General features: G+C 37.1%; 1 protein-coding gene across 5 annotated transcripts in view; it reads left to right on the forward strand.

The window, feature by feature from the left end:
* Pcdh9 (protocadherin 9) overlaps window positions 1-20,902 on the forward strand; it is an 845,706-nt gene extending 824,804 nt beyond the window's left edge. For 4 of the 5 annotated variants that reach the window (XM_051195302.1, XM_051195304.1, XM_051195303.1 and 1 more), the window contains one exon: window positions 19,645-20,902. In XM_051195302.1, coding sequence (XP_051051259.1) covers window positions 19,645-20,018 — 374 coding nt within the window. In that variant the 3' untranslated portion in view covers window positions 20,019-20,902. The remainder of the gene's footprint in view (window positions 1-19,644) is intronic. The other variant, XM_051195306.1, reaches the window with a different exon arrangement.
* Window positions 20,903-22,885: the final 1,983 nt, after the last annotated feature.

Genomic DNA, 22,885 nt, shown 5'->3' on the forward strand with positions numbered 1-22,885 from the left:
GTTTTCCAAGTTATGCATGTTGTTTTGAATCACTTGTGACTAACTAGAGAAGGATTTTAATGTGGTATGCATAGCACTTTAGAGTTACAAAGTTTGAATTCCAGATGGAGCATTATGTTAAATGCCATGAATGGGGTTTGCTAGTCCTGCTCATTTGGAGAGCATATGCTAATCATGATCCCCAAGTCTTGACTCCCACCACTGAGAAAAAAAAAAAAAAACAAAACAAAACAACAACAACAATAAATAAATACATACATAAATAAATAAATCCAGAGAGGAGGAAAATTAAACATTTCATGTAATATAATTTGTAAGGAAATAAAAGTTTCCTAATTTATTTGTTTTTATTCCTGATTTTAATTCATTATTCACGTTTGTGGAGCCATCATTACTAGGAACAATATATAATACATTTTGACAATTTTACTGGTCAAATCACAGTTGTTAACATTTCTATCCTGTCATTGTTGATTTGGCTTTATAGTCTTGGAGCTCAATATAGTGACTTGAGGGACTAGGAAGACAAGAGAGGACTTGAGCTAGGTCAGTTAACAGGTTCTTTTTACATTGTAAATTATCTTGCTTCTTTATTCTCTTGTTTTCTGAATGGTTATTTTGTTCTTTGAAGATTCTAAGAGCTTATCGCCCTCCCTTGATCTGTTAGGCCTAGGGTTTATGATCTTTTTTTACATTTATCAGTTCCTGACCTCTCTTACTAAGTTTTTATCAGTTAGTATTACTGTTCTTCCTATCTTTCCTGGGGAGGGGAGGTGGGAGGGCTGGAAGATGCACCAAGTGTGGCTACTGGGGAGCCATATTTTTACATGGTGAATTGACAATTACTTCAAATTTCCTGTTGTTCAGAATCACATTCATCTGCCATCTGCCTCAAGCATTTGTGTGTTTATGTTCAAGCATTTCTACAAGGCTCACATTGAAGTATAGATATTCTCCCAAAGAGTAACACATAACATATTGGTCAATAAAATTGTACCATTAGTGAAATTAGCATAGTAATCAACCAGCAATTATGCCCAAGAGATGAGTCATTTTAATAATACATACTGGAAACTAAGAACATATTTGGTGTAAAGAGTGAACAGACTTAGATAAGAAGCAAATGTGATTATTTATAACTTCTCAGAAGTTATTGAAATAAACAAAAAGTAGCAATTAGGCAATGCCTCAGAATTAAAAAAAAATGCTTACCAAGTAACTTATTGCTTGACATAGTAATTATTATCAGTCCTCTTCCAAGTTTCATGTACTTACAAACTGTGTTAACCTCAAATATTTCCATGCAAATTTTGTCATATGGAGGAATTATTAAAATTTTTAGTAAGTTTTTAGAAGAAATAAAATTACATAACATTTTCCTTCCCTTACTTTCCCCCAGTCTTTCTTATGTGCCTTCAAAACTACCCATGAGCATTCCTTCTTAGTTTTGAGGGCATGGTTTTTATTATAAATAGCCAAACTCAGAAATAGAATAAAATAGATAGACAATGGCCAGTATACTAGATTAGGCTATAAGAAAAGTAAGGATGAACACAGACATGGAGAGGAGGTAGGGGAATTGGTTAAAAGGAGAATAAGAAGCTCAGGGAAGAGAACTCCATGAAATAAACCGAGTTCAGTGAAGGGGAGGAGGTGAGGGGAACTAAGATGCTAACATGAACTTTCAAGCATGTAACAAGTACATTTACTACTGAACTATCCTTGAGGTCAGCATGTGCTTTGGTATAACAATGGACACAGCAGATAGACATTTGTCCCATCTTCCACTGATAAAGAAAATTATTTCTCTTGGATAAGGGAGCCAGTGTCACACATTATTGAGGAGGTTGGCATTTATTTCACTGCTGAAAATCCTTTTTTAGGCCAGGTAAAGCACATTTGTGAATATTTAGAGTGCCTTTTGGAATTTGGGAAAATGGAGTTTCATTTGTAATCAATATATATAATCTCCAACCAGCTGAGTTTATTTTATTGTTTCTGTGTATATTGTTCCAATGCTGGGATCTCTCTCTCTTTGTCTCTCTTTCCCTGGCTCCTGTCTCTGTCTCTGTCTCTCTCTCTCTCTCTTTGTGTGTGTGTGTGTGTGTGTGTGTGTGTGTGTGTGTGTTTCTATGTGTCTCTGTGTGTGCAGGATATCTACCAACAGAAAGTGTAAGAACCAGTCCATGAGGCTAGATGTCTCAGCTGGTCCTCAGTATATACTCAAAGAAGTAGGCTCTAATCACAGTAAAAGAATGCACTTGCCAGTCATAGTGGAGGCAAGCAGGCAAGGAGGGAGCTTCCTCCTTCCATATCCTCTACATAGGCTGCCACCGGAAGGGGTAACCCAGATGAAAAGTATAACTTCCCACCTCAAAAAATAGATATTTCTATTTCAAATTACTGAATTAAAGAAATTCCATCACAGGCACATTCATTTATTTAGGTTTTAATTAATCACAAATGCAGGCAAATTGGCAACAAAGAATAGCCATTGTACCTGTTAACTTGGCAAATGATGTCTTCTTCAAGCAGCTATTTCTAGGAAAGACAGTTCCACAACAGACTCCCTGGTGGGTTTACTCTTCCAATCTTTCCATGCTCTCTTCAGAGATGTTCCCTGATCCATACATACAGAAAGTGAGATGTTCCTATAGCCACTGCAGTGGTCTCCCCATAATGTATTGACTTCTGCTTTGTGTCCAGTTTTGTTAATTTTAAAACACACCAAATTCTCAACAACTTTCTCATCTCAGAAAAACAAAACAAACAAAAAAAAAAAAAAACGGTGTTTTATAAGCATCATAATATAAAAGTAACTTTTCTCTGGGAAATCTTGCAACATTATATCTACTGAATATTTGAGACTAATAATAAACCTACTAAGAGGTGTATCTGTTCTTCCAATCAGTGATTGGTAATAAGCAGGGCAGAAAATATGGCAGAAGTTTCTGCCCTATTTTACAGAATTTTACAAATTTCTAATGTATTTATCACATTATAGATGAATTTATCTTGCAGAGATGTGTGTTAATGAACCTATTCCTCAGTATTTTGAAGGTCTTCTAAGAAATAAACATTCAGTTTAGAATATAAAGGTAATCTGCTATATCTCCCTGAGGGATATTCTCTATATAGTACTTTTTTATGTAGGTCATTTTCAATAATAGAGTGATGGCATTTTCAGCAGTTCCCTTAGGACAGTCTTTCAAAATATAATATTTTATTTTCACATTTTTATGTACAGCTGAGTTTAAGCAATAAAGGTCATGGTGATATTGTATAGGTGCTATTACAGGAAGCTGTAACTTGTTTTAAAACCCCAATTTTCCTTGATATTTACAAGAAGTAACTGTGTCTTTTATTCCTGTAAGATAATGTATTTATGGGGTATAATGTTGTTTTGCTAATCAACTTACATTCTTCTAACTAGTTCTTTAACTTGAGCACACCTGTACAAAAGCCCAGTCCTGCCATGACCTACATCTCCTTACAGCTTGGTCTCAGAGTAATTGCTAATAATTACTTTGGTATCTTAAGGCTTTAAAGGATGATTTTGTTGCATATTATGTGAGTCTGGATTTCTGAGGCCCTTTAAAGAGCTTTGTTGTTAAAGGAATAATGAACTGTCTGGCACGATTAAGGAGAAACCTGGAGTAGAGGAAGCAGTGGAATTACATTTTATTTGAGTGCAGTCAAGGTTCTTCGGTTCCAAAGTTAGGTATAATACAGCAGTTTTTGAATGTGGCTATTTTGTTCTTAGTTATGTTACTTAAGCATGCCCTATCATCCCTGTGAAACATTATACTATGGACTGGTCAATTTTCCTTGTATGTGGGTTAGAAATAGTAGTCTGAACTGTGTTCTTCATGGAAATCGCCACATAATGCCTTGTACAGATGTCTTCTTGTTAACTTGATGATAAGGAAACCCACCACAAGCTTCCTTTCCTCCCTGTAAATATATCTAGTAATTACTGATAATACACAAAATTATCATGACAGACATCAAATATGTCATTGAAGGCAAACTATTTTCTAGATTGAGAGATAGACCACTAACAAATGTATTCTTAGAGGTACTGATGAATGTTACTCAAGAATAAACAAAAGAAAAAAATACCCTGAAGATGAGTGTGGAGCTAAAGAATGTATCAGTGCAGAATATTATTTATTTAATTGTGTACTAGGAATGCCTCAATGAGGAATTATGCTTTCAGAGACATCTTACATGATAGACAAAGTTAGATATTCTGAAATCATTGAGGGGGGTGCTGGAGAGATGGCTCAGTGGCTAAAATCTTTGAGGGTATTCTACACATATAGAACAAAAAAGCCTGAACCCTGAGTATACTACAATCATTGTGTTTTTTATATTTTTTATTTTTTATTTAAATTAGAAACAAGCTTTTTTTTAACATGCCAATCCCAGTTTCCACATCCTCTCATCCTCCCCTATTCTCCCCACCAACTCCCATTCCATCTCCTTTCTTCTCCCCAGAGAGGGTGAGGCCTTCCGTAGGGAGTCATCAAAGTCTGTCATATCATTTGGAGCAGGGTCCAGGCCCTTCCCCATGTGTCTAGGCTGTGGAAATATTGTTCTATGTGGAATGGGCTTCCAAAGTCTATTTGTATACTAGGGATAAATACTGATCCACTATTAGAGGCCTCATAGACTGCCCAGTATCCCCAACTAACACCACATTAAGGGAATATGGGTCAGCCCTTTGTTGGTTTCCCAGCTATCAGATTGGAGTACATGAGCTCCCTCTTGTTTGGGTCTGCAGTTTCTGTGGGTTTCTCCAACCTGGTCTTGATTCCTTTGCTCATCACTCCTCCCTCTCTGCAAATATATTCCAGGAGTTTGGCTCAATATTTAGCTGTGGGTGTCTGCTTCTGCTTCCATCGGCTACTAGATAAAGGTTCTAGAATGACATATAAGGTAGTCATCAATCTCATTATTGTGGAAGGAAATTTAAGGTAGCCTCTCCACAATTGCTTAAATTGTTAGTTGGTGTCATCCTTGTAGATCTCTGAACATTTTCCTAGTGCCATACTTCTCTTAAACCCTATAATGGCTCCCTCTATTATTGTATCTCTTGTCTTGTTCTCCTCTATTCTTTCCCTGACTCAATCTTCCAGCTTCGTCATGCCCAACTTTCCTATCTTCTTCCTCATAACTCCCTCTACCCTCCCTCCATTATCTCAATTTTCTTGGGAGATCTTGTCCTTTTCCATGCATGTCTCCTTAAGGTCTTCCTTGTCTCCTAGCTTTTCTGACAGTATGGATTCTAGGCTATTAATCCTTTGCTCTATGTTTAAAATCCATATATGAGTGAGTACATACTGTGTTTGTCTTTTTTTGTGACTGGGCTACCTTACACAGGATAGTTTCTTCTAGTTCGATCCATTTCCCTGCAAATTTCAAGATTCTGCTAAGTAGTACTTCATTGCGTACTTCATTCTTCAGTTGAGGGGTATGTAGATTGCTTCCAGGTTCTTGCTATTACAAATAATGCTCTTATGAGCATAGTTGAACAGATGACCTTGTTATATGAATGTGCATCTTTTAGGTATATGCCGAAGAGTAGAATTACTGGATCTTGAGGTAAACTAACTCCCATTTTCCTGAGGATTTCCAAAGTGGCTGTATGAGTTTGCACTCCCATCAGCAGTGGAGGAGTGTACCCCTTTCTCCACATCATCTCCAGCAGAAAGTGTCTTTGGTCTTTTTTATTTTAGACATTCTGACAGCAGTAAGATGGTGTCTCAGAGTTCTTTTGATTTACATTTCCCTGATGGCTAAGGATGTTGAGCACTTTCTTAAGTATTTGTCAGCCATTTGGGTACCCTTGAATGAATGAATTGGTACAGGAAACCACTTCATGAATCAGTAGCACCAACACTGAGATCAACAGTTAATAAATGGGACCTCCTGAAATCGAAAGGCTTCTGTAATGCAAAGCACACAACAATACAAAATGCAGTTCACAGAATGGGAAAAGATATTCACCAATCCCACATCTGACAGAGGGCTAATATCCAGAACATACAAAGAACTCAAGAAGCTAGTTACCAAAACACCAAATAATCTAATTAAAAAGTGTGGTTCAGAACTACAATCATTGTATTTAAGACACTGCAATCAAGTAATGTGGCAGAGCCTGGTAGACAGGTATGAAAGTAGATTATAAAATGAAAGATTTGGTAGGGAAAACAGTCCTCTCATCATTCCTCAGAATGTATTGGAAAGTTGTTATTGGCAAAGGGCATGTTAAGGATTTAATTAAATGTCTTCTAAAGAAAGGTATTCTTGATCACTCACTAAATAAAAATACTCCTTGCACTCTGGACACAGAAAGTATCAGGAGATACACTAAAGGATGAAAGAGATAGAGATAGAATGGTGAGCTTTGAAACTATGTGGAAAGAGGCACATCACCAAAACCATAAGAAGCATGAAGATGCTCAGAGAAGAATTTAGGAAGAGATTTCCTGAAGAAACCTGCCCATGGAATTTGTGGTTTTGCCCTGGAGAAATTTCTTCTAGATTATTGATTGGAGAGTAAATGTTTGTTGTCCTGAGACAGTAAATTTGTAGTAATTTGTTGTCACTCAAAGTGATACTAAAACATATCCATAGCCTCTGGATAGACTTTGCAGAAAAAAAATATAAAACATTCCAAGGCATGCATAAGCCTTTTAAAGAAACAATAGTGGTTTGGAGCTGTACAATTTGTGAGGGATTGGGTAGAATAAGAGTTGTCAGGAAACTGATTGTATGAGTTGAGTAAAAGATAAGCACTGCATATGCTTTTCATATTGCCTATGACCAACTTTCCACAGTTTAGTGGGTATGGAAGCACACGATTGCTTTATAATGTTAATACATTATTTTCACATTTGTTCTGTTTGGTTTGACAGGCTTAAAGTTCCACAAGGCAAGGCCATAGTCCAGATTGTGTTTAGCTATCTCCTGGTATGGAAATACTGGGCCATAATGAGCTTCTAGCCTATTCAGTTTGTTGGTTTTGTATATTTCTTAAAGGTATGAATGTGAAATGACTAAGGTACAGCGGGTACAGCGTGAAGATTGAGGAATGCTGTCAGGTCATAGAAACTGAACTCAGAAACTTGCCATTTGGCATCTTGTATTTATATCCGTGTTGGGGCCTACCTTTAACAGCTTTACTTAGCTCAAATTCAATGTATTAGTGAATTTATTGTAGCTCTGAAACCTCTTTGCCCTGTGATTTGACATAATCACATATTGCATATTATCAGAGAAACAGCCATAATGGGAAATATTGAAGAAAGACAAAGTTGAGATTTCTGCCTAACAGGTGCCCAATATGCCTGTACTTTCATTTCTAATTATAGACTTTTCTGAAACATCAATTGTGTGATTAAGATTTCTTGTTTCAGAATGATGAGTTAAAGCTGAGTGTGGTGAATTATGTGTACAATCCCAGCACTCAGTAGGCTGAGTGCTTCAGAATTATAGCCAAACTGGGGTGCATAGTGAGTTCTAGGAATTGAGAACAAACAAACTAATGAAGGAATAGATAAGAAATAAACTTTATGGTTGATAACTAAGAACGAGAAATGGAGATATTTACTTTATTTCGAGATAATAATCTGAAATCTAATGATACAGGCAAGTGGTAGTCAGGTCTCCTGTCACGGTCTAAGAAAAATACATTTGTTTGTTTCTTTCGCATTTTTCTTCCCTTCAGCTTTTTAAAATAATGATCTTTAGATGTCATTTAATGTTCATAAATGGCATCATATCTTGAGATCTTGGGTTAACTGTGTATATGCCTATACTCCTATGTAAATGCAGGTCTGTGTATGCTTTAACACGTGTGTGGAAGTAGGAGAACAAACTCAGATGTAGGTCTGTGTCTTCTACCTTATTTGAGACAGGCTCTATTAATTCTCTTGTGGCACATATTGTCATGGCTAGCTGGCATACATGCTTCTGGGTATTCCTCAATCTCTCTCTCCCATGTCCCCACATAGATGTCATAATTACTTAGGGTCACACTATGTGCCAGCTTTTACATGGGCTCTTAGATTCACACTCAAGTCCCCATGCTGAACAGTGTTTTACAAACTGACTCATCCTCCCATCTTAGGAGATCTTTGATTATTTAATGAGGGTTGTTTCCTAATTTGTCTCAGGGTTATCTAGTCTTATGGGACTACATATTATCTAAGACTCTGAGAAGTATAATGCCTAAACTCAGACCTTAGAAATAAATGAAAACTGCAGAGACATGCCTTCTTTTAAAAAAACAAACAAATAAATGAACAAACACAGATTTCTGAGCATAAACATAAATAGGAAATTTGCCCAGTCTCCATTCTGAATAATATACCTGGAAGGCAGGCCATAAGAGACATTGTGTGAAATTACTACTCAACATTGTGTACTAACTGCTTAGATTCAGACAAGCAGCTGCAACATTTTAAGGAAGTAAAATTATAGAAATTGTTTCTGAATTTTTAAGTTTGATCTTGCTTGGAAATCAATCTTGTGAACAGATTTCCAGGAGAAAGCAAACCAAAACAAAAACAAAAACCCAAATCACAACTATGATAATAATGTACACTTTAAAGACTCTACAAGGCCGATACACCTTTTTATATTCAGTGAATGTGGAAAGATGACATATTCAGATTCAGATCTTTTGTTCTATAATTATAAAAGTTGGTGAAACTTTCACCATGTTGCAGAAATGTGAATCAATTTTATTTGGGCTGTTACTTTTACTTGGCTCTAGACTACACTACCTCTTATTTTCCATAAGAGCAAAGATGTGCTGTTGTGTTGGCAGTCTCTTTTTTTATTTATTTATTTTATATAACTGAGTCCATTTAAATGAAAACAAACATTTATAGACAATATTTGGGAATTTGGGTGTTGTTCTTTCCAAACTACTTCCTGCTGGTAAGGGGTGCTATCATGGGGGATTCAAAGAAGATGCAGAAATCCTGGCTGTAGTCTGTAAGGCTGCTTTGTCCAGCTGTTTTGAATGTAGGATCATCTGGTACTCTGTTTCAGGCGGTCTGGCGTGATCAAACCACATTAGTCTGGAAGGAATCCACATCTTTTCATTTTCTGTGAACAAAAATAGAAATCCTTTTCCCCAGTAACTTGTCCTTGAACTTAAATTTTGGAGTCAAAGCATTTTTTTAAATTTAATTTATTATTTTACATGTTGATCCCAGTTCCATCTCGCTCCCTCCTTCCCTCCCTCCCTTCCTCCCTCCCTCCTTCCCTCCTTTTTACCTTCCCTGCCCTCTCACATGCACACTAATCACCCTCCCCTCCCATCCCCCCACCCCAATTCCATATATAGGGGAATGCCATCCAGTTGAGGTCATGTAGATCTGACAGGTCATGTGAAGTAGGGACTAGGGCTTCTCTCCTGACTCTAGATTAAGGCAGTTATCCCTCCATGGGGGATGTTTTCACAAAGTCCTTTTGTGCACCAGGGATACATCCTGGCTCCATTGTCTGAGGTCCCTTAAACTGTTCAGTCCTTCTGGCTGAGACCCATATTCAGGGGGGCCTGAGTCAGTCCCATGCTGGCTTCCCAGCTATCAGTCTGGTGGCCCTTTAGTTCTTCCTTGTTCAGGTAAGCTGTCTGTATGTTTTTCTGCAGCCTGGTCTTGTCCTCTCCATCTGCATCTGAGTTCTACTTTGACTCACTGTTTTTGTATGGGTGTTTGCTCCTGTTTCCAACAGGCATTAGTTGAGGGCTCCATGGATAAGTTAGCTGTTGATCTCACTCTCCTGGAAGGGCATTTATGGTAGCCTTTCCATGGAAGCTCAAATTGTTACTTGGCAGCAGTCTTGCAGTTCTCTAGACCTTTCTTTGTGTTCAATTTTATCTTCAAACCAATATTGGCTTCCTCTTTTATGTTCTCTCTTACTTTCTCTCTCTTTCTCTGTCTCTCTCTCTCTCTTTCTCTCTCTCTCTGTCTTTCCTGTCTTCTATTCCTAACCAGGCTCAATCTTCCTGGTCGCACATGTTTTCCTTTCCTCCCCCCTCATTTTCTCCTACTTCTCTCTCCATTCGCTGCCCCCCCAACTTCCCCTGAGCTCTGGGGGACGTGTCCCTAAAGAGTTCTGTGAGGGACTTTGTATGAATCTCTTAGAATACACCTTGTATCCTGTGTTGGCAGTCTCTCATAAGTGACTTCATTGCCTAATAATAATATTTTTATCTTTAAAAGATATTTCAGGTTGAATAAGAGGTAGCTACATTTTCTGTGAACCAATTCAATTTATAGGAAATGGAGAGTCATTCAGTGATCAGTATATGAATGACTTTTAATGAAAGTCATCAAATACCATTAAAATAAATTATAAACTCTAGAATAACGTAAATGTGATCTGCAATAATGTAAACAAGGTGTTCCAAATCAAATTTGATCAAAATTTGAAAGTCAGTTTGCATAATCAATGAAGGTCTGTTTAATTAAATTGTCATTGAATTGATTACAACATAAAAACATGATAGGAAATAAAGGAAAAAGCATAAAATTATCTGACCAAATTTCTTTTGAAAACTTACATTCAGTGGACGAGCAAAGGTCTGCTGCTATTCATGCAATGAACAAAAAAGGAAGAAGATATGTAAGGAAGTGTCTCCCATTCTATATGAGCTCTACAGTTTACTCCATGTCTGTAGGTTCTCTGGAAGAGAACCCAGTTCTTGGGGTAAGATGTGCTAATGTATTTAGATTGTCTCCTACAAATGTTGACTTTTCATCTGTGACTAAGAGGAACATTTCTGTATCATCAATGTGTAAATTATAAGTGTCCTCTTACATGTAGAAATGAGTTGTGTTCACTGGAAATATAATTTCACATTCCAAAACATAAGCAACCCAAAAGATAAGATTATCAGGCAGAACAATAGAATCATGATGTTTTTGCATATTTTGTGTTCTTGATATGTAAAATGATAATAATACTGAAATGCATGATTATCATGTTCTATGGCTAACAAACGTCAGGGAATAAGAAATGTGAAAAGCTTGCCAGGCAGTGGTGGCTCAGAGCACTTGGGATGCACAGGCAGGGGGATCTCTGTGAGGTCGTGGTCAGCCTGGTCTACAAGAGCTAGTTCCAGGATAGCTAGGACTCTTACACAGATAAAAACCCAGCTTTAAAAATCTAAGAGAGAGAAAGAGAGAGAAATGTGAAATTCTTATGCATCAACACCCAGCAATTTTCTTCTTAATTTATAAATAAGAGACAGTGATCTATGAAATCTAAAATTGCTTTCTCCAAATCCATTCTAAGTCATTGTTCTGCTAGAACTCAAATGAGTTTCTGATGACCTTGGGGATTGAAATTTTAGAACTTCTTCTGACTTTACGTGCTTTCTACAACAATCATTTAAACATAACATGATTTAAACCAAAAAAGTGACTAAAGAAAGACTGAGTGAAAAGGAACACAGTTTTCAAAAATAAACTTTTCTGTTAGTGTCTGGCATCTGCATCCCTTGTAAAACTTGGGCACGCTCAAGTCCCTATATAACTGAGTGGCTTTGCAGTTATGCTATGTGCATCCATCCACACATTTTAGATCATCCTTAGATTGATATGTTACCTTTACGCCAGCCTGACATATAACTGGGAAAAAAGGAACTTAGGAGGAAAAACATTCCTCACAGCTGTTAGTTCATATTTTGCTTGGCCACATTGCTGTGAGCTGAGGGCAACATTGTAAATAACGGCAAGATTGTATGGTGAATGCTATTCACATCACTCTATCCAGATAGTACAGAGTAAGAGAAGTAGCTGAAGTTATGTCCTCTCACTGTTACATGCAGAATGGTCTAACATCCCCTTCTTTAAACCATTACTCCAGAGGTTATGCCATATCCCAATAACCATGGGCTCTTAACCAGACATTTAAAACACACGAACCTTTGGAAGACATTCCAGAATCCAATTCTTATATTTGAGATATCTTGTAAACTTTCGACTGTGCCATATAATGTCTTATATAAATTTATGCTTGAGAACATGCAACGAAGTTTTATATATATATATATATATATATATATATATATATATATATATATATATGACTGAATTCATGGCTATTCTAGTTTTCATGACCCAAATACCACAGTTTGGGCATTACTGGTGGATTGACAACATGATAAAAAAGACTAGAAGTATTTACAACAGGCATATTTTTGTGTATATGTGTATGTGAGGGCTTTTGTTTGTTTTTATTCACATACATGCACCTGGTCAAGCCACAGTTCAACCTTGAGTGAAGTTACCCAGGAGCAGTCCACCATTTCTGAAACACAGTTTTATGTATCTTATGGCTTGCTCTATAGGATAATCTAGCTGACCAACCAGATCCTCAAATAGCCATGTATTTCTGCCTTCCCACCATTGGGATTACAAGCACAGACCATTGAAACTGGCTGTTTTACATGGGTACTGGATATCGAACATGGGTGCTCAGACTTACTCATAAAACATATATAACCAACTGAGCTATGCCATCTCTCTAGTCACAAAAGCAAACAATTTCAAAGTATACCTTTCTCCACAGTTGACTAGATGTTTGGGTATGGTGGGAAAATATTACTCAAAATTTCTCTATTCATCTCCAGGTTTAACTTGTTCAGCTGGCTGAGGTATTGTACCATTTCTCCTAAAATCTGAGTTACAACAACAAAAAAGCACAGACTTTTGTGGCAATTTTTTCATCAAAGGAGAGTAGTAACTAAATAACATTTAGCCCCAATATGACGTTCATTAATAGTGAGGTAAGAAGAAGTATAATGGGAGCTTACCCAATGGTTAACAGTCATTTCAGTTTCTGATACCAACTCTATTTATGAAAAATATTTATTTTTGCCATGTTTAAACTGTAAATAAGCTAGCCATGGTGATACTCATAATAACTGAAAAATTACAGAGAATAATGAACATGTAATAGTGGCAATAGAAAATAATTTTCTGACATTTTTTCAGCTTTCTTCAGACTTAAACACAGTACAAAAATTCTAATCAAGTTAATATATAGAAAGATAAATCATTTTGCTCTTCTACATAGATTAAAAAGAAACTTTTTAAAGGAAAGGAAAAGAAAAACCCGAGGGTAGAAATAAGCTAGTAAAAATACTAAATTTTGTTATATTGGTCTCCTACAGACACTAAAATGAACTTAAAATTAGTGGCTGAGAATATTAATTTCCCTGAAATTTTATTATAGGAAGAATGATTAAGGGAAGGAACAAGTACAATTTTTTTTTCTACAGTTAGTGAAGAACAGTAAAACCAAAGCAAAATTATTGAGTACAGGTCTGTGGCTGGCCTTGGGGCCCATACCAGAAGACAGATGCTAAAAGTGGAAAAGGTTGGGGAATCAGATCAGGAATTTAAGATAAGCCTGGGGTTCTTCTTGATTGGTGTGTTAGTATAAACCTTTAATAGTTGCACTTCTAGGTAGAGGGATGACAATCCCTCGAATTTTGAGGCTAGCCTCTAGTGAGTTCCAGACCAGCCACAGCTTCATAATGAAACTCTGTCTGCAAAAGAAAAACAACAATTAAAAAAATCTACATAAAAAATATAAAACATTATTTTGTCTAATGTCTCAGGTAAATTGCTATGGAAAATTCAGGGCATGTAGATATCTTTGTAAAATGCTTAACGGTGCTCTGGTTTACCCACACATGCTAATAGAAAGAACCTAGGTAAATGGAGAAAACCACAAGTTAAAAATAACCACTTCAGAATAAATACCTAAGTGTCCCCCATTCTCCAACCCTCTGCCTGCTCAGCAGCCAGACCTCACAGCTCCTGGGGTACTGTGGGATTTCTGCTCCTCTTGGTACTTCCATCTCTCCCCTCCTCCTCCTTTCCCTGACTTGCTACCACCATCACCACCACCACCAACAACCCCCACCCCCACCTCCTACTTGCTTTCCGGTTAACTGCCTGGCATACTGACTGCAGGCCTGATGAGCTGCAGCATTGTCTGCCTGCAGTGGGTGCAGGATGTATTTTTCTAAACCAGAGAGCATTTTAACAAGAGTACAAACTATGCAAACTAACACTATGTGTTGTTGATTTGTACCACATGGTGATCTCCCCACACCACAACATCTGTCTGACTCTTGGAGTGGAGTCTAAAGCCAGTCTTTAAGAAGGAGAAGTGTGTCAAACATTACTGTGTTCATTTTCAGTCGCCTCTGGCCACCTCCCATATCGCAAAGTGTGTTGTTCCTCCAGGAAGCATTAGTCTGATGAGGATGCTGGCCCAGCTCCACATACCCAGGAGAACAGCTGAGCATTCCAACCTCCCTTTGCCAAGCAGCTGATCCTCACAAGAAGATCCCCACCCCCAGCCCTGATCCCACACTCCACCACCCACCTCAGCTTGTCTAGCCTGCCCAGGACCCAAGCACATCACCACATCATGGAGCCAGCCCTGCCCGCTGCTGCCACCTTTCCTCTCTGGAGTTTGCTGAGAACTTAATTCATGTCTCTTGGCTATCAGAATGGTGTTCATTTGGAACAGGCTGGTGTTCTCAAAGATCTGCCCTTTACTCTAGTTTTTCCAATGCTGCCCTGGCGAGAATCTGTAAAACACATTCCTAGGAGTCTCTCTCATACCTGTACCACCTAAAAATAGGAGTCTCCCTATTCCCCCAAGCCTCTTCTGTCTTGTAGAGGTATGTGTGTTTCATGCTTTAAAAGCACCCTACATTTAGGTGGCCCTCTGCCTGGACTAGGAACCACCTCCCTGCTTCCCAGCTCTATGAAGAGACTGTACTGGGGAACAGGACAAGCATGGGAGCAGACATGATCATGTTATATCAGGCCCTGGCATGATTCTGAGGACAAGGAGATTGTGGGCAGGCCACTGGGAAAGGCACATAAGTTCCTGGTGTGACCATCAAGAACAAAAAGATAGATTCATTCCCAAGACAAGTTGAGGCTGTGCCATAGATGGGGAGCAGGAGGCCTTAGCATCTAAGCAGTCTCCCTCTGCAGAGAGCCAGAACCTACAGCAGAGTCTACACAAGGAGCTTTCCAATCTCTAGGCAGCTTTTCTAAATGACCCAAATTGTCAGACTGAGCACTCCAGAGGTTTTATCTGCAGAAGATCTTATAGGCCTGTGTGCCCTAGTCGGGTTGGGGTGCAGGAGCTGGGGGCCACTTAGTAACTTTAGCATTAACCACTGAATATTTCCAAGCATGGGGTGTGGATGTGTTCAGGATTGGTGGGCTGGACACTGTATTTGTATTTCACTGCAAAGCAAACATGTCTCATAAAGATTCCATGCTGGAAAAAAAAAATAGTGTGTGTTTTGCACAATATTTCCTTGTAATAAACATTAGGTTTCACTTTTCCTCTGAATTTATATGCTCACAATAAACATTTTTTTCTTACATCATCCCTCAAAAAAAAAAAAAAAAAAAAAAAACGCTGTGAGTATGAAGCATACCCTGCTTTCCAACATAGCAGATCACACAACAAATGAATATAAGTGTGTCTTTTTACTCTCTCACTTTCCCATCCTTTCCCTTCTCCAGCTCATTATTTCCCCAACCTTCCATTTCCGTCCACCTGCCCTTCCATCTTTCCCTCCCTCCCTCCATTTCTTTCCTTATCATTTCATGATGACTTAGCCTTAGCCCCAACCCTGTCTGTGGGTTTCCTTTTCTTGAGTAGCTTAACACATATCTTTCCTCTTCTCTTTAAAATTCTCACTGTAAGTTGCCACTTTATGTTATAGCTTATATGATATTATAGCTGAAAAATTACTCAGATTACTCTGTTTAGAAAGAACCATTAATGCTTGGTGAATGCCATCTAAATATCCACACACATGACTCTAAGAGCATTAGCTCCTTGGTGTACTTGTTTCCAGGTTAACCCTTTGTGTGTCCCTGTCTAGCTTTCTCTTTATGGGAACACTTACAACAACAAAAATCTGCCTGTCATCTATTTAAGTGTTATGATGCCTCTGCCCTAATGTAGATGTTTAGCTTAAAAGTTACTTAATAAAATACAAAAGTTCTACAATTTTATTTCTAGTATTTATCTGATTCTTCAATTTCTTTTATAAGAATGCATTATACCCAATAAAATTCTCAAAGAAAATAATTATATTACTTAATGGAAAAACTCACCTGTTTTGAAAGTTAAACATTGTATAATATACAAAGATTTTAGTTCCAAATATCTTAGTCTGTCAATTACATTAAAGGAGAACCTTCAGAATCTTAGGGAAATTATACAATGAGATGAAAAGTTGGCCTGGCTGTAAACAGACTAGCATCCTTAATCCATTAACTGGTCCCCTTTCCTTCATAATGTTATCTTTTTCTACCCTCGAAGCTCAAGGCTCTAAAGACAATTATATCCACGGTAGATGGAAGCTCTGTGAGGATAGTGCCTTGTTAATGCTCTGTTGCAGGAGATTTTCACAATGCCTTGTGTGGTTAGTGTTCAGCAGATTTTTTACAGAATAATAACCATTGATCCTAAGAGGAAAAAAAAAAAAAAAAAAAAAAAAACATTGTACTCTGTTAAAGTGAATCAATGTGTCAAACTTCAGTTCCACACATAATTACAGACACAGTATATTGAGTGAGGCAAATTTAAAAATAAACTTGTGTGGTTTCCTTTTAGGGGTTCAATGAAAACTTAATTCTATTGACATTTTTGAGGGAACTTGTAACATTCAAGAAAAGTGTATCCAATTAATGGAACTGTAAAAGTAAAGGTTAAAGGTTGCTGTGCTGGCCCCAAGATATGTAACACATCAAAACTGGGATTCACCAGTTTATCTCCATTGATCTCTAAAAGGAATGAATATATTTAACAGAACTTAAATAATTCATTTATTAGCTGTCACAGAGCATTGCTGAGCAAAAGACTGCTGTTGAAGAGTTTTCGTTGTGAGGTTTGTTAAATCAGCATCTTCTATCCTAATTACTTAAGGTCTGCCTTTAAGCGGAGGATATCTTTAATAATTCTCAGAACATTTTCAACCTCATAAAATTTTAATTAACAATTAGCATTGTTCATAGATCATCACTCTGAAACGCTGCTAATTGCTTAGCACTGCTAAGGAAACTGAAAACTGATTTGCCATGTTCCTGTACATCTATGTCAATGGATTTCTCAGCACGTTGGGACAAAACAAAAATTAAAACTCATGTATGCATGAAACCTCCCACGTAAAGACAAATGTCATAAATGAAATTAAAAATAAAGTAAAAATTGAAGGAGAGTGTTGTGAAATTTTGCTACTCTCCAAAACAAAGAAGATGTGTAACTTTCAAGGTGCCCCTTACAGATGGATCAATGAGGTCGTGGAAATTTGCTTGGGGAATTTGGAACAGAACTGACCCTTGAAGGAGTCAGTAATTAAATAAAAAACAGGCCAGGCAAAAGGCAGCTGCAAGCTCATGATCCTTTTGCAAAGGGCACATTTTGGTTTAAGCAATGCATGTTAGCCCTGTGTCTGCAGAGTCACTGAGCACACCATGGCCAACCTAAAAGTGAGAAGTTAGTTTGGGTTTTGCAAGTGTGGCTGGGTTATAGAGGGAGAAAAGGCTTGCAGAAAACTTTAAATTAAATATCCAAGAAAGTCAGTAATCATCAGAAATTTCACAGAGTAGTTTAAAGTAATGAATGTATGTTTGAACACAAAATTTTTTGCTTTTGAGGTCATCGTATGGGAACAAATTGGAAGGTTATTCTCAAGAGCAGATTTTTAAATCCAGAAATATGATCAGATAAGAGTTTGTATCAGCCATGAGTTTCTACCTACCCCTGCCAGCTCGTTCAGTGATGTGGCCTGTATGCTGTGGACCTTGTCCTGCCCATTAGCTATTACCATTTCAGCAAGCAGTTTATCACATGCAAAAGAGTAATCATGAAGGGTTCCAGGGAGTCCACAATGCTAACCATTTTCAAAAATTAATACTGCTAAAATAAGTTTACCAAATGTTTAATTGCAGTTATTTTCTCGTAATTGTAATACTGCCTAGGAATAATAAAAATGATTTTATGTTTTGGTGACTCCCTGTTTTTTTTGTCTTGTTTTTTTTTTGTTTGTTTTGTTTGTTTGTTTTTGTTTTATGAGACAGTGTTTCTCTGTATTGCTTTGGAACCTGTCCTAGAACTCACCTTGTAGACCAGGCTGGCTTTGAACACACAAAAGTCTGCCTGCCTCTGCCTCAGGAGTACTAGGATTAAAGGTGTGTGCCACCAATGCCTGGCTCTCCTGTTTTGTTTTTGGCTTTGCTTTTGAAGCAGTGTCTCCTGTATCTCCTGTAACACAGGCTAAGCTTTAATTGCTATTTTTGTTTGTTTGTTTGTGTCTCTCGTGTGTTATGGTTTCTGGAGTTGTCAGTTGTCACCAGGCCAGGCTGACTCTTTACTTTCAAAATGTTTCATACCTAAGGGTTCTTGCCTATACATTTAACCTCTTTCAAAAAAAAAAAAAAAAAAAGGGGGGGGGTATTCCTACTGTTCAAGGGATTGTTTATGTCTTGACCCTTTAATAAAATGTAAAAATACCAGTTTTAAAAAACAAAACAAAACAAAAACTACTTTGTTCCTTAACTATTTGGCTATTGTTTTTCATTAATGGATGAGATTTCAATTTTCAACAACAAAAAATTTACTTTAAGACTACAGGTTAAATTATATGATTTATTTTTCTTTCTGATTAAAAGTAGTTGTCCAATGATGAAAATTTATCCTTGAATATTATGATTCATATAATTCAATTAGCTATTTAGCCTCAGTGTCCTCCTTTGAAGACTTGCCTTTGTTCTACATTTATTTATTTCTTCTGTTTATGTGCATGTGTGGTTTGAGTGTGTTTGCAATACAGGACTCAAACATTTGGATTCTAATGTAGTTAAGTTTATACTCAAGTGTTACCATACCCAGCTTATTTTCAATTTAACACAGGCAAATATGTCATCTGTTAAAGTGGATTTATGTTTACTTGTGTTTTAGACTTATTAGAAATGACTAGATGTGGCTTTCTTATATTTAGCCAAGATAGCTTTGGAAATAAATATTTGGTTTTATTAAAAAATGTTTAAAGTTTATTTTTATATAACTTCCTACAAACAAAATAGTTAATCACAATGTAGAAGTATCTACGTAACTATTTATAGCATTTAGGTTTAATGACACTTTTTTCAAGTACTATATTTTATTTTTGTTTCTGTGAATTGTATAATATATATATCATAATTTATAATGTCTCTTTTTAATTTCTCATAAATTTAAACTATCCCCATAAATATAAATATATAAACCTGTAGTGACTCATTAATCAAGATCAGTTATATCTGTTTATCCATATGTGTGTTTTTGTTAATTTTTTGCTTTTGGATATACTGACAAATGGTGAAAGAATAAAAGATAAAATTTTCATTGGTAACAGTGAATTTATTTGCTTTATGTTCACCTTAAAAGTATGGAGACTAACATCTCAGAATGGTTTATTTCATGAATAGACAAGACCACCATTCTATTATTTTCAGAAAGTATTTTTGAAGGATAATTTTAACCAGTTTCTTCTTTGCTTCCTGTGTCTCTTGTCCTCTACAGATGGACCTCTGGGTCCCCGAGGATTAGCTGAAGCTACAGAGATGTGCACTCAAGAATGTCTGGTTTTGGGTCACTCTGATAATTGCTGGATGCCTCCTGGCTTGGGTCCATACCAACACCCAAAATCTCCTCTGTCAACCTTTGCACCCCAGAAAGAATGGGTCAAGAAAGACAAGCTTGTGAATGGGCACACCCTGACCAGAGCGTGGAAAGAAGATACCAACAGGAACCAATTCAATGACCGTAAGCAGTATGGCTCCAATGAAGGGCATTTCAACAATGGTAGCCACATGGCAGACATTCCTCTGGCAAATCTGAAGTCCTATAAGCAAGGAGGTGGCACGATTGAGAGTCCTAAGGAGCACCAACTTTAAGATGATGTTGTGTGGGACCTAATACCTTTAATCTAAATAGACATGCTAATACTGTGTGTTGGAGCTTTATGTATTCAATAGATCTCTACAACTATGCCCCTTATCGTAGGGAATTCATAACTTTATGTTAGCACCATGGAGGATAAAATGCTTTGCAACATAAGAAAGAAAATAGTTCTACTAGTCATATGATGATGTTCTTTATTAGAATTGATTAAACTCTCCAGAAATCTCTCCATTGTGCAATTTATTTTTATTATTGCATTTTATTTGACCCTGGACTGCTGCTATGAACAATAGAATATGCATTTGGAGAGTAAGAAAGTTCCATGAATTAGAGTGACTGACAAAACATATCCAGTTAGAAATTTGTGCTCTTTTTGTCGTTGAGTTATGCTGGGACCTCTATACTTGACATTATACTTCAAACAGAACTTTAAAAAATAAGCATTAAACCTATTGTGCTGTTAACACCGTTAGTGGACACTTGTAAGTCAATCAGTGTTAAAAGTATTTGTAAATAGAAGCAAGCTATTATTAACAACTTTTTGTGTACTTATAGCATTCACCTAAAAATGTTGTAGCATATTTCTGTGTTGATGGTTGCTTCTTTCCTTTTTTCAATTTCCCTCTTCTTATTTTCGTTGTTTCTTTTAGTGAAGTGTTTCTGCGTTAGTAGTCTGTCTTGGCACACATTGTTCTAAGGATCTTAAACATTTGTGTTTTAAAAGGGTTCTGAAATTTTGCTTCTTATATGATAACTTATGATGTTAGAACTCTACACAAATATAAAGATGAGAGAAAAATGAAAACTTCAAACAACAATAACAGCAGTCAATACTTCTGCAAATGCTTGGAAATTCAGAATCTCCTTTTGATATCCTTATGTAGGCAAAGGTAAAATTCACTTAATTAGTGCCACTAAGTGAGAATGTGATGGGAAAGTGTTATCCATAAAATGTGATATAATATTCTGTACTTGCTATTCTTGCAAAACTAATATATTAAAATTAGCATATATGGAAAAATCACTACTCAAAAATAGTTTCAATTGGGAAATGTGTGTCTCCAACTTTGTTGAAATGACAAAGTTTGTGTTGATCCTCATATACAATACTGTTGTTGTAACACAAGTGTTATTAGACCATAGCCACAAAATATTTAATGTGTTGTGCCTTCATGATGTAACAGAACATTCTCCAGGTAGGGTAGTTGGGGAAAATAAAGGGATAAATCTCTAATTATTGCTGTTTAACTGTTTGTTATCATAGTTGGTCGATGCCTGGCAGGTACCAGCATTTTGTCACTTAGGTCAAACCAAGGGAGTGACAGTTAATGTTAATAAGATCTCAGTTGCACGTGCAAACAAATCCAAATTTGAACATTCTTAGGAGGTTTTTGTTAAGGCATGACAGATGATTTAAACAAATAAATAGCATGCAACAAAATGTCTTTATTGAAAGAAGTGAAAGTTATATTAATGCCACGGTTCACCATCAACTTAAAAGTTAAAAAAAAAGAAAAAAAGTTAAAAATATTGCTAATCTGATAGTTAATTTGTTCTTACCAAAATAAAGTTTCTTTGTAAATAGCAGTTCACATTTTTCCACAGTATAATGGAAAATAATGGGTAGGGGTGCATTGCTTATTGAAGTACATTTTTGTCGGTTTGTGAGGGGTGTTTGATGACTTTGACAAAATAAATATCTAAACAATTATCCTTGTTACTGCTTTGCCAGTTCTACGTTATTTACAATTATTCAGCTCTTGCAATAAATGTTCTGAATTACTGATGGTGTTGTGTTGATTCTTGCTCAGCATCCAAATTCTTCATTTATTTACATTCTAATGTTTTAATAAAGATTGAGTATCATACATCAATCAATGAGGATTTATAGAGGTGCTACATCAAATGTTGCAGTTAGGGTTGCTGCTGATGTGATGAAACACCATGACCAAAGAAAGTTGGGGAGGAAAGAGTCCACTGATGGACTTCTGCATCATAGTCCAAAATGAGAGCACTTCAGAACAGGAACTCAAGCGTGGCTGCAACCTCTAGGCAGGAGCTGCTGTAGCCCTACTTATTTGGTTCAGTGGACTATGACCTCTTGGTGTCACTCTCTGACTCCCAGAGTCTTTACTCCCAATCATCCATGGAATTCCCCAAAGAAGACTTCCGCTTAGACTCTCCCTCGGCAAAATGTTTGACTCTAGGTCTTGCATGCATTCCCATCTGCTGCCAGAGGAAGACTCTTTGATGATGGGACAGGGACTGATCTACACATATACCAGAATATCATTATCTATGGTTCTTGGGTTCAGGGTAGTGTTTAGCATAAAGCAGACATTGGTTTTACTCTCCCACAAGTTCTACACCATCATTGCACCTGCACATCTTATGGGAAGGACTGATTATAAGTGGAGGCTTTTGTGTCTGGGTTTGTACCCAGGTTTCTCATACCATAAACTGCTTTCCCATGCCAAAGAGACTAGAAAACAGGGGTGAAGTCTCCTTGAAGGCACCAGCTTGACATCTCCATATTTAATGAACCATGTGGATATTGTCCTTGGCAATAGGGCTCCACTGTCAGTTTTCAGAGAGTGACCCTTTAACCTAGCATCAGCCTGCGTGGTTTGATGTTCTCAAACAGGAACACCTTGGGCAGCAACTCAAAAGAATGCCACCTAGTTCTTCCAATGGAAGCATTGCCTGAATACAAAAGATAGCCAGATCAGATCCCTTACCCTCCATTGCAAGAAGTCCTCACTAAGGTCACCTTCATAGATTCAAGAAAGCTACAACTGCTGTAATTTTAAAAAGTGGCGCGCGCGCGCACACACACACACACACACAGAGAGAGAGAGAG

Source organism: Phodopus roborovskii, unplaced genomic scaffold (assembly GCF_943737965.1).
Source record: "Phodopus roborovskii unplaced genomic scaffold, PHOROB, whole genome shotgun sequence".
NCBI classification, from domain to species: domain Eukaryota; kingdom Metazoa; phylum Chordata; class Mammalia; order Rodentia; family Cricetidae; genus Phodopus; species Phodopus roborovskii.